The 12,225-nt window shown below is 41.5% G+C and overlaps 1 protein-coding gene across 4 annotated transcripts in view; it reads left to right on the top strand.

Annotated features, from left to right (window-relative positions):
- Positions 1-12,225, top strand: part of ghrhrb (growth hormone releasing hormone receptor b) — a 45,832-nt gene that overhangs the window by 22,943 nt on the left and 10,664 nt on the right. For all 4 annotated transcript variants that reach the window (XR_014622830.1, XR_014622831.1, XM_084356023.1 and 1 more), the window contains 3 exons: positions 7,215-7,315; positions 7,909-8,006; positions 8,886-9,018. Coding sequence is in view for 2 of the 4 variants with exons in the window: in XM_084356023.1 (XP_084212149.1) it covers positions 7,215-7,315; positions 7,909-8,006; positions 8,886-9,018 (332 nt within the window). In the remaining 2 variants the exon portion in view is untranslated. The remainder of the gene's footprint in view (positions 1-7,214; positions 7,316-7,908; positions 8,007-8,885; positions 9,019-12,225) is intronic.

Here is a 12,225-nt window from a genome sequence, read left to right as displayed (position 1 = left end):
ATCTCTCAGGATCAGTGTTATGCTTTCACCGAGTGGTTTATGGAAACTGGATGTTTTTCGTCTCCTGCGTCTGAACATGGCTGCAGAGAGCGCTGCTCTCCTGACTGTTTACGCGACCCCCACCTTCCCCAGAGCCTTGTCTCATCCAGCTGGCTGGTCTAGAGAAAACTAAATATGCACAGAATCTCTCATGTATCATCAAATGGCTGACAGACAGATACAGATGTAACTGAGATGTTAGAAAAATGTGTTGTTGGACGTTTGGGAGATGAATGATGACAGAAAAATGTGCGTGTTGTCACAAACAGACCGAACAGAGGAAATACAGCATGTGGAAGAAGAGGCAGTAAAAACCTTATTCAGGCATGAAATTATAAATAGTCTGATCACATGCAGAGCAAAAGGGGAGAGATAAAATATTTATTGAAAGACTAAAAGACACTTTTTAAAGAGTAATGAGGTCAGTATGAGATTAATGAGGGATGTAAACAATTTTAGGAGTGAGGCTCTGATAATTGAAAAGCTTGTATCTCAAAAGGAATCAATGATTCTATACAAGACAGTTTTGTTACTGTGCCATCATCAGGTCTAAATTTAAATTTTTCAAATACTTTATAATACCTGTCGAACTAATGACATCAGCACAGCTGAGCTTTTTGTTCACACAAAAAAAAGTTAAAAAATAGTTAGCATGCCAACTCACCAATGCTTGCATTTTAAGTTCAGCAGTGGCGATTACAGCCCACCAGAGCTGCGAGAATGACTGTAGACTCTTACCCCTAAATTCCACCAAATCCGTGTTTGGTCTGTCTGGAATTGAAGGGAATTTGTTCTTTAAGCACAGGCAGGTGGCAGTGGAAAGAGACTCAGGCTCAGGTGGTACAGCAGGTGTGGCAGCGGGGGCTCGCTGTGGCGGGGACACGGAGGATCCATGAAGGAATGAAGGCTGGTGGCAGAGGTGTTGGAGGCTGGGTGGCAGGGTAGCAAGTGGAGCTGGACTCGAAGGTAGTGATCACTGGAGAAGCCGAAGAGGAGCAAAGTTAATTGAATTACACACGAGAAGACAAAGAGCTTTACAACGCTAGGAAATGTGTTTAGCTGTAAGGCCATGTACCACATCACAAGGACGAAATGATCTGGCAGTGAGTAGAGTGAAGACCAGAGTATTTGAGCAGGCGCTGATAATAATAACAAATAATCTGCAGGTGTGTGAGAGGGAGCTGCTCCGGCCATCAGAGGAAACCAGGCCCAGCCTCAGCAGAGCACCTCTGAAAATACACAAGCTCAAAACAACACCAGAACAACCAAAACTCCACACCAAAAGTCCAGATCATGACAATGAAAAGGAGCACATGAACTGAAAAGGAATTAAAGGAATACATGAACAAAACAGATTTTTTATTGATGTATAACAAAGAGTTGACTTCTGACAATCATTACATATTTGTTACAGCCAAACTTAAGGAATACTTACACCTATGTTTGTTAGTGTTATTTGTTAGTTTAACATATTTAATCTGTTTTCAGCTATTTCTTCATAGTTTTTGGTTATTCTTAATGCCTGTCACCAGGTCTGATTTCCTGCAATATAATAACAAGAATGTTGATGAATTTAGCTTTCTCAGCAACATTATTATTATGAGCAACCAAATCTGTAAGTGTGTGAAGAGTAACTTTACCAAAACTTGTCATCGTCATATTACAGTTATTAATCTTACTTGGCAACAAATAGATGGATTACTTAATCATTATGCATCTATTTGTTGCTGTGTTTAAAAAAAGTTAATTAGCATTTAAAATATGTTGCCTCTTTCTCGCCAGATCAAGGTGCTCATTGCACTTTTGTCCACAGGGGCCGCCAGAATAAACGGAAAACTCAAGTTCTTTGTAGCTGCTTTAAGGTTAGGGAAAAATCATGGTCTGGTTTATTTAATGCAGAAAATATCAACAATATCTTGAGACACATTTAACTGAAACCACTTTTTTTTCACTTTGACCAAAGTGCTGTGTTTGCCTTAGCCAGACCACATATGGGAGTCTAGAAGCAAATCCTGGTCTCTGGTGTCACAGTCTTTACGCTTTGTACACCCACCAACCACCCTGACCCAACACCTCCACGCTGCTCTAATGAGGTAAATAAATGTAATATGAATGTGAATGAGCTTCATTCAATAAAAAAAAAACAGTAAAGGATTATGTTTGTCCTTTCATCATAATTAGGAAACAAAAGAGTAGGATATAAACTTAGTTTTGAGGAAACAGGGTTGAATGTTCCAGCCAGTATCAGTCAGACTGCACACTTACCTTGTGTTGGATCACTGTGGGTGAAGTCAAGACTCTTCCAGTTTGTCAGTTAGTGTTGCTGAATTACTTTTAACAGAAGTGTCAGAAGCAGCAGAGAGCGTGTACAGTATGTGGGATGCTGGTTACAAAAGATGCACTTGACTGATCTCCAACAGCGGTGAGAATAAAAGCAGCGAAGAAGAAAAAAACACAGCAGCTCCTCGGTGAAAGTTAAGTGTATACGGATCAGGAGGCGGAGGTTGCTGTTTATGACCTCATAACTTAGTGTTAGTGGGTTCTGGACCCCACTGGAGTTCCTCCTCCACAGACGCCTGGTTAAGTCAAGCGCTGTAACTGAGCGGAGATATCGAGCCTATTCAACGGGAGGCTGCGTGGAGAGAAAATAATGAATTGGAAAATAAAAGAGTTCACTGTAAGAGCCAAGAGCATGAGGAAGGAATTGGCGCTGCTTGTTAAGCATGGCGGTGTGAGCACCACTGGCCTCCCCAGAGCCTCAGCCTTCAACCACCATTCACATCCAACCATTCACCCACCGCCGCCGCAGGCCTGCAGGCTCTCCACAGCACGTTACACTGAGGCTAATGCAGCTGGATATCAGTAAAACCACCCACAACTCAAACCCCCACGCTGTCCTCGGCTGTGCTGAGGAGCCGGACCGGCATATTCACACCATGAAATCTGTTGGTTCACTGCAGATGTTTCAACCTCCCTCTTAAAAACATGTATTTACACTGAAAACCAGATGACCTTGAGTGCGTCATGAGAGAGTGAAGAGTGAGCTCCTTCATTTCACTTAAGGCCATAGTGAGAAAGTTTGCCTCATTTGTATTCATCAGCCTTCACCTGAGAGGACTACTGTCAGTGTTACCTTCCAGGAACGTGAACAAAGTAAAAATGATGCCTGAAATGTATTTACAGTTACATCTATTTTGTAATTGAATGAAATGTAACTAGTTACATTGTGTGAGGGAATGATGGACTGACAGCTTCTCTCTGTTTCAGAGTTGCAGCTAGCTAACAAGCTTACCAAGGACACCATTCCTCCCAATCTGGCACCATAAAATGCATTAAATCCAATTTATATACTTGTTAAGTGACTCACAACAGAGTCAGACTGCCAACGTTTCCATACAGAGGATTTACTGATGTTAATAAAAGATATTTGTGTTGAGTATTGATCCCAACAACTTAGTTTGGCAAACAGTGGCTTTTAGCGTCTGAGAGACGGTTCAGTGTCCCTGAGAGCCAAACAAAACACAAGCAAATTAAGAAACATCCTCACCAATGCTGCAAAGCAAGAAAACAACCAAGAACAGCTCTCAGGGACACTGTAGGAAAATGCCCATTAGTCATTAAAATAGTGGAAGTCACAAACTGTACTACAGGCTCTTGAACAGCCAGAGTGAAAAACATTTGTACATGTACGTGGCCTGAAGCAGAGCATAGCCTACCAAAGACGTTGAGTAAAGGTTGTTCATTTTCCAGCTCAGAAGCAGCAGCACTAATGCAAGAATTATGTGGATTTTGAAAAAAGAAAAGTGTTTTTGGGACTCAAGTGTGAGCATGTAGAACATGCTGCCCCACAGCTCCATGAAGAAACTGGTCTGTTGAGTGACAGACTACATACACATTCATAGAGATGTCGTATTTTCACAGTTTTTCAGCATTCACTTTTTACTTCTGCTGCTTCTGCAGAAACACTTTGGTCACCTAAAATCATGGTGAAAACAAAAAACAAAAAAAAAGCAAAAGAGCCCCAGAGTAGGGCTGGGCAATATATCAATATTATCTTCTTATCAAGACTGTATTAGGGTCTTAGATTTTGGATTTTGGAGTTATATGTAGATATGTTGTCTTTTCCTAGTTTTAAAGGCTGCATCACACTAAAGTGAGGTCGTCATTTTCTCTTACCAGACTGTTCTACTTGTTCTAATACTTGTCTTTACCCTCTTAATAATTAGGGTAGTACATCATAAGTTAAAGTACAATAGTCATCCCAACAATATTGTTGCAATATTGATATCAAGGTATTGGACAGAAATATTGTGATATTTGATTTTTCCTTGTACTTATGAAGTGCTTTTGAGGGCAGAGGGGACATGAGGGTATCACATTATAGCCGATAAATATTGTGATACTACTTTAGGGCCATATCAGTCAGCCCTACCCCTGAGCTTTATTAATAAGACATTCAACACATTCACAAATACAGAATATGCTATTTTTGTTTCTGTTGTTGGACTGTATTAGATTATAATAATGATTTGATTGAGGCTCTGCAGTGCAACAACAGTGTTAAAAAGGCCAATCTACCTCATATAATCCATTATTTCTGGTTAGCAGTTCTCTATTTGTTAATTCAGCTGTCAGTCATTTATCTCAGTCAACCAATCACGTTGCACTCCTAGCTGTCTGTCCCCGCCCACCATTGCTGCCGTTGCTCATCCCAATTACGGAGACAGACGGCCATTACTGATAGCAGGAGTGCTGAAAGTTTCTCAAAGTGTTGTGCGTGCCTGAAAACTGTGAGTCGTTAACTCTGTTGAGTGCAATGTGATTGCAGCTTTATGTCATGTGAAAGGCAGGATTTTCTGTTATTAGTGATAGTCACGTTTTTGCTAGCTTAATTGTGATGCTAGCTCAATTGTAATGTTGATTGCATGCTAATAGCTGCTACTGCTAACATTAGGTGTGAATGGGACTGGTAATTGTTGTGGTCCTATTTAGTGAAGTTTGTTAGTCCATGTGTGACGTCTGTCACTCATTTTCTTAATATTGTGTGGGAGTTTTATACCTTTTTATCTCAATGCATCCACATGCACCGTTTATGTTTAATATTATGGAGATATCATTGGATTAATGTTGCTCTAATTTAAATATGCATTTGGGTGAATTTGTAGTTATTGTGCATATTGCTAAATATTCAACAATGTTTATTATTTTCATTTCAGAACCACATTAATGCACTTTGGAAACTGCTGTGGGTGGTTGTGTGTGGATATGATATAAATGGTGACGAAGCCATCTGTCTCTTACTGGACATCCTTACTAACCAGCATTAGCTACAACGGGTGAGGGCTACATCAGCCAAACGTTCAGGCGGGTGAGAGCTTCAAAAGGGTAACCGTATTTTTCAAACAGACTAAAGGTCATTATTTAAAACTACACAGGTCAACAGGTAGCATTAATGACCCACAATCAAACTGTGGAGACTGTACAGGAACTTTCACACGTGAGCGGAAGAAGAAGAAGAAGAAAAATAAAGACATTTCAGTCACTCTGACTCCAGAATTATGGTTAAATTAATTGCAGAAAAAATAACTTAACCATGATTCTTCCAACCAGATGGTGTCAATAATCAACCGTTTAGTTGTTTATTCAGTCACAACTAAATTAAAAAAGCCTGAAAAAATGAAACATGAAAAGTATTTCTTTTAAAACTTCAACACATTATCACTGAATCCTAACCAGCTCCCAGACCTGACCTCTGCGTGGTGAATACCCAGACTGTAGAACTCTTGTTGTGTATAAGTGTATATGAAGTGTTAACAGACAGATGGAGCTTTAGTGCGGCCCATTGAATCCTAATGAAGAGCTGTGGTGTTATTTCACTGCTGGGAGTGTCTGTGCTCGTGTATACATGTGTTTATAGCTGCAGAGAGAGGTGATGTGTAATAGAAGAGAGTGTTATTATTCTTGTCATTCATCAGAGTCTCAGTAAAACGAATAGACTGTGACTGTTGAACGTTTCACCTGCTGCAGGGATTTGGTCCCGTTCAGACACCAAGCATTTGGCTTCCAGTGGATTTTTTTAATCAGCTTTCAGGATTTCCTCATTACTTTTAAAGCCCTCCAATGACCCAGGCGCAGGCACACATTTTCTAGATTTTGTGCCCATTGTGTACCCTGCACTTAACCTCAGATCAACGATCTGCAACAATCAACATTTTAAGTCTGGAACAGCTTTTCTGTTGAAATCTGTCTTGCTACCTCAGTGTCTTCCTTTTACTCTGTCAAAAACTCTTTTGAACTTGCCTTTCTGTATTTAATGGCCCTGTCATTTTTCAGCTCTTCTTTTTGGAAAGATGCCGCCACGAACTTGGAAGCACACTATTTTCTAAATCTATTGACTTTGTACTGAATAGGACAAAGTGAGCCAGTTCAAACCAGAAAAACAGCTTTGGAACAAAAGGAATGAGGATCAGGGTGTCCACATACTTTTGGCCATGTGTTGTATCTGCCTTTGATAACTTCTGCTACCAACCCAATGTAATTGAAGTGAGTAGAATTTTGTTTGTGGTGCTCGTTTGCATTTAAAGTTCCAGATACAATGGTCAGTTTTTCAGAATAATCCCAGCCTCAAAGTGGAGAGTTTGTTGGGACTATTTCCTCAGCAGAAAAAAGTGACTTTTTACAAACAAACAATTTACAGTTCTTATGGATGAAACCTCAGAAGGAAACTAAAACCTATCTGGTTAGCTAGGTAATAACTACCTGCACCTCCCTCTTGTTTCCATTTTATGATGTGTGGCAACCAGCATTAAGGTGCATTACTGTCACATATTACCAAACAAAAACAGAAAGAAACACAAATGATTTAATATTAGGATCAATATTTAATTTTTAACTATCATCGTTATTGTCAATACCGGTACATTGTTACACCCCAAATTCGAACAGCTGAGCTCGTCCTGTGTATCAGCTATTTATTTAATCATCCACTACCATACTTCTCTTGTGTAACTGATAAATGCCATATCTCTCACTTTTTATTGTTTGGGGTTCAAAGTGTATCTCTACGTATCGTGTTTTTGTGCTCACATCCTCTTCTAGATTTCTCAGATTCCCCTGGTCCCTTGTTTTTGGCGTCTCTTCTGCTGTTTGCACTGAGACGTTCATGTGTTTCTCAGGTTACATCTACAGGAACTGCACTGAGGACGGATGGTCTGAGCTCTACCCCTCCTATGAAGATGCCTGCGAGTTCCCCGTGGATGTAATAGAAGACCCAGAGGTAAATGATTCAGATGATTATTTCATAACGGAACAAACTACATCATCCGTGAGTCAATTTGCCCAATTATTCTGCTGTCTTGAGCCTTGTTTTTTTGGACATTTTGTCTGTCTGGTCATTGTGTAGAGTGCCCATTTATTTAGGTTATACCAAAGCATTCACTACTGGTGGACATTTGAGGATTCAGACCAAACTTGTTGATCTCATGTAGACCGGAGTCATACACACTTTTCCTTATGATGCCCTCTTTTCTCACTAAAGGACTTTAATTACGAGCTCCATAGCCCATAATTTTGCCTATTATGATTGGGTTTGGCTAAATGACTGGTGTAATTTAAGGGAGGCTGAAAAAAGATGATTGACATTTCTCTCCTTCTCTGAGACATCAACATGAACCCTTTGAGCATTGTTAATTGTTCTGAAAAATAAGACATTTTCAGTATTTTGACAGTGACCTTTGAACACTTTTAATGATAAATGTGAAGGGTGTGAGTTAGCATGTAGTAGTTCATACGTAAATGCTAACATTGTTTTATTTCTTTCTCCTTTTCTATTTGGTCTGGGTTTTTTTTGTTTGTTTTTTTCCATTTCAGACGACGTACTTCTCCAACTTCAAACAAGTGTACACGGCTGGCTATGCTACCTCCCTCATCTCTCTTATATCGGCTATTTTTGTCTTCACTGTGTTCAGGTAACATTGTTTCTGAGACTGTCCACCCAAGAAAAAGCCTATATCAGTTGTTCCATTATGGTGTCCCAAAACAATATGCTTAAGTGAGAGCTGGTGGAAGTGAGAGCTGGTGGTTGTATTAATCGAAGTGAGAGCTGGTGGTTGTATTAATTATGATTGGCGCAGAGGGGGAAGTCTGGTGACGTTGTTGAATCGGGATGAAGTTGAGGTGGAGGTCAGGGTCAGATCAAGAAAACTTTAGACTTTACATGTAGGACTGATTTTTGCTTCCTGTTTCCAACCCATGCCAAATTTGTCTTCACTTTTTCTCTTCTTTTACTGAACTTAACAAAAGTACTAAAAAAAGTAGTTTTTGTGCCTAAACGTAACCAAACCTTAACCATAAGAGTGTCACATGATTCAACAGATTTATCTCTTCAATCTTACTTTTTTTTTTATTGTGGAGAGTACAGATAAATAATGCCTTCCTGCTGATTGGGACATCAGATCAAAAAAAGATTGTGTTGTTCTGGGGGGGATATGGACAAATAACATATTATGTTACTTTTTAAGGAGGACTTGTTTTTACCGAAGGTTTAGCTAACTAAACTAAACATAACTAAACTAAACTTTAACGGAAGTAATGATTTATCAATAACTAAAATATAAACTACACTAAATTATCACTAAACTATACTAAACCAAAGACTAAACTAAACTATAACTAAATTAAATTACAACCAGCTAGACTCAACTCAACTCAACTAAACATGATTTGCCGGCTTGCAAGGTATTAAAGCCTGAAAAAAAGGACTTACAAATACCCCAAATGTGCTTCACAGAGAGATACCTCCTTTGAAAGCATAAAATCACTCGCCAAAGCTTTTCTCTGCTCCACAGGAAGTTTCACTGCACCAGAAACTACATCCACATCAACCTGTTCTTCTCCTTCATCCTGAGAGCGAGTGCTGTCTTCATTAAAGATGGAGTTCTTTTTTCTGATGAAAACCTGGACCACTGCTTCATGTCTACTGTGAGTATATGAAAACACCACAACAGCTCCATTAGTGTGTCTGTATTTATCCTTAACTGAAGTACTGTAGGAAAAATCTTTCATCAAAACATCTTGTAGCAGGAGAACATGTAATCCAAAGTAGAAATAGCCCCCTGAGAGAAAAGAACAATTTTGTTGTTGTAAAAGGAAAGGGAATTAAGAGGAAATCACATGGAAGGATACAAATAGGAAGACAAACAGGGAAGAAGAAAATAAAGATGTGACGTGGGTTGAAAGGACAAAAGAAAATAACATTATATGATCTTGTATCAGATGTGAAGAAAAAAGACAATAAAGAAAGAATAAAAGGAGGAAAATATAAAGCAACAACAGGAAAAAAAATACCACCAGTAAACCCAGGAAAACATCAAAAGGGAATTTAGACCATTTCATCATTTCGCTCTTCTCCCTAGCTCCTGGGGAGTGCTACCAGGCTGCATATGTGAAAAAAGATGCAGGTACTGTGAAAAGCCTTTTGTTGCTCCAGAGGAAGCTTCATAAAGTCACTTGAGTCTATGTTGGTTGGGGCTGAAAGTGAAAAAGTTAGAGAAAGGTGAAATTACCTGACCCCTGTAGCAACACCCATTTCTTCAGGAGGCTGGTGGCTCCAGGCTACATTAGCTGCTACTAGCATAATACTCATGATAATGTAATTACCAAGCTTTGACCTGGATGAAGAATGCATGGTAGTGTTTTCACAATACTGGAATTTCTAGCTTCGATACAATACCTACAAAGATACTGATACCATGTTTGAACCACGGGAAAAAGCTATCACCAACCTCTCAAAATTATTTATAGAGGTATGTTGGTCCTTCACGTGCTTTGCTAGATTTATTTTGTTAGCACTGGTCTGTAACATCACTTAAACATTTCATAACGAGATATATCCAAACAGCACTCCTGCGACTTTGGGCTTGTTCACTGACAAATATTTGTATTTGCGCGTTGTGAACTAGACAATGTCTAGTTTGTCATGTTGCAGGACCTGCCTTCAACCTTATTTCCTCTACCCCTCATCTACCCCCTTACACACTAAAACATGGGTGATATTTCAAAGCAAAAAAATGGGATTTCAGCTAACAATGTCAAGGATGAAGTGGGCGAATTATGTGAAAAAATATTGGATTCGACTTCAAGTGGGGACGATTCAAAGTCTTATTTAACATGCCAGTTTTCACAGTTAATGATGCAGCACTTGATATAGTAAAAGTAATGATTGTTGACACCCCTATTATTATATTGCTACTGTTAAATGATATTTATTACTGTCACCCCCATCAGTGTTCAATGATAGGTCTTGCTAGGTCAATATGGAAAGCCTCATTGCCAGATTGTTCTTCAGCTGTTATGCAAGACTCTCCAGCACTTCCATCCAGACTTATCGCCTGGTGTCTTTCACTATTAACAACGGGAAGAGCATGACTGTTGAGAACCACCGTGTGGGAAAAACACACACCAGCCTGCTCGTCCTTCCTGGCTTTCTCCGAGGAGCTGCTCATGGACGTATCCCGCATTCTCGCTTCCCTCATCCACTCTGGTGCCGACAACAACATCATCGATGAGGTACTTGCTCTACATCTAGGGACTGATCAGGTGCTCCTGCCCTGCCCTGTTCCAGCCAGCGCTCTGGATGGTCACCTGCTGGGGACAGTCACTCACCAGACCTCTCCCATCTGCATGCTCCTACCAGGGAACCATCATGAAACCATTCTGTTCCTGCGGTCACCTTAGCACCCCCTGGTGTACCCCTGGCTCCACCACAATCCACACTTCGACTGGGCAACAGCCCGCCGTGCCCAAACCACCAACCAACTCCAGCTTGGCTCCAGATCTTGCCGGGGTCCCCACCGTATACCATGACTTCCGTGAGGTATTCAGTAAAAACAAGGCTACATCTCGGCCCCCGTATCGCCCCATGTTACTTCTCCATCAACCTGCAACCAGGCACCTCACCACCCAAAAATCACTTGCAGGGGGCCACCAATGCCTATCACCTGGTCCGGATTCGAGAGGGTGTTGACTGGGAAACCGCTTTCAACACTCCCGTGGGACACTATGAATATCTGGTGATGCCCTTTGGCCTCACCAACACCCCGACTGTACTCCAGGCCGTGGTCAATGACGTACTAAGGGACAAATAGGCATGCATATGTGTACCTCGACAATATTCTCTTCTTCAAGTCCCGTGAGGAACACAACCAACATGTCCAGGCCGTCCTGCAACGTCTCCTGGAGAACTCACTGTACGCGAAGGCTGAGAAATGCTAGTTCCACTCCTCATCCATCTCCTTCCTGGGATACATCGTGGGTCAGGGAACTATGCAGATGGACCCCGCTAAGGTGTCAGCTGTTACAGCCTGGCCAGTTCCTGACTCACGGAAGCAGCTGCAGCGGTTCCTGGTTCTGGGTTTGCATTCACGGATACAGCACTGTGGCTGCACCACTCACCGCTCTCACCTTGTCCAAGGTGCCCTTACAGTGGACCCACTTCGCTGAGGAGGCTTTCCAGAACCTCAAGACCCGCTTCACCTCCGCCCCCATCCTTCAAGTACCTGACCCTGAGAGACAGTTTGTTGTGGAGGTAGATGCCTCCAATGTGGGGCTGGGAGCTATCCTATCCCATCGGGCTGCCAGCGACCAGAAGCTCCTTCCCTGCACCTTCTTTCGTTTCATTCTTAAGTTCTTTCATTCTGAGTTCTGCACACTCATCGGGGCCATAGTCGGCCTATCATCAGGATTCCACCCTCAGTCCAATGGCCAGATTGAGCAAGCTCAGCCAGCGGTCTGTCTCCTTTCCAGTGCTCCTATGGGTACCAACCTCCACTGTTCTCTGCCCTGGAGAAGGAGGTTTCCTGCCTGTCTGTCCAGACCTTCACCACCGCTGTTGTCGGACCTGGGCCTGAGCCAGAACTACTCTCCTTCACGCTGCCAATTGATATTCCGAAGCAACCAACCGCCGCAATAAGGCCCCCACCTACCAGGCAGACCAGAAGGTGTGGTTGTCAACCTGGGACATACCCCTACAAGTAGAGTCCAAGAAATTGGCATCCACCCAGTGAGCAAAAAGTGGTCTAGATCACATCTTTTAGATGTCATTTATGGACATCCAAGACCTCTAAAAGACGTCCTCTGGGGAGCCAGAATAAAAGTTTTTTATACATCTTTTCTGGACGTTGTATAGAC

This window comes from Pagrus pagrus (genome assembly GCF_965226575.1).
Source record: "Pagrus pagrus genome assembly, chromosome: 6".
Classification (NCBI taxonomy): Eukaryota; Metazoa; Chordata; class Actinopteri; order Spariformes; family Sparidae; genus Pagrus; species Pagrus pagrus.
Note: the sequence above shows the minus strand (reverse complement) of the source record. Positions and strands in the feature narration are given on the sequence as shown.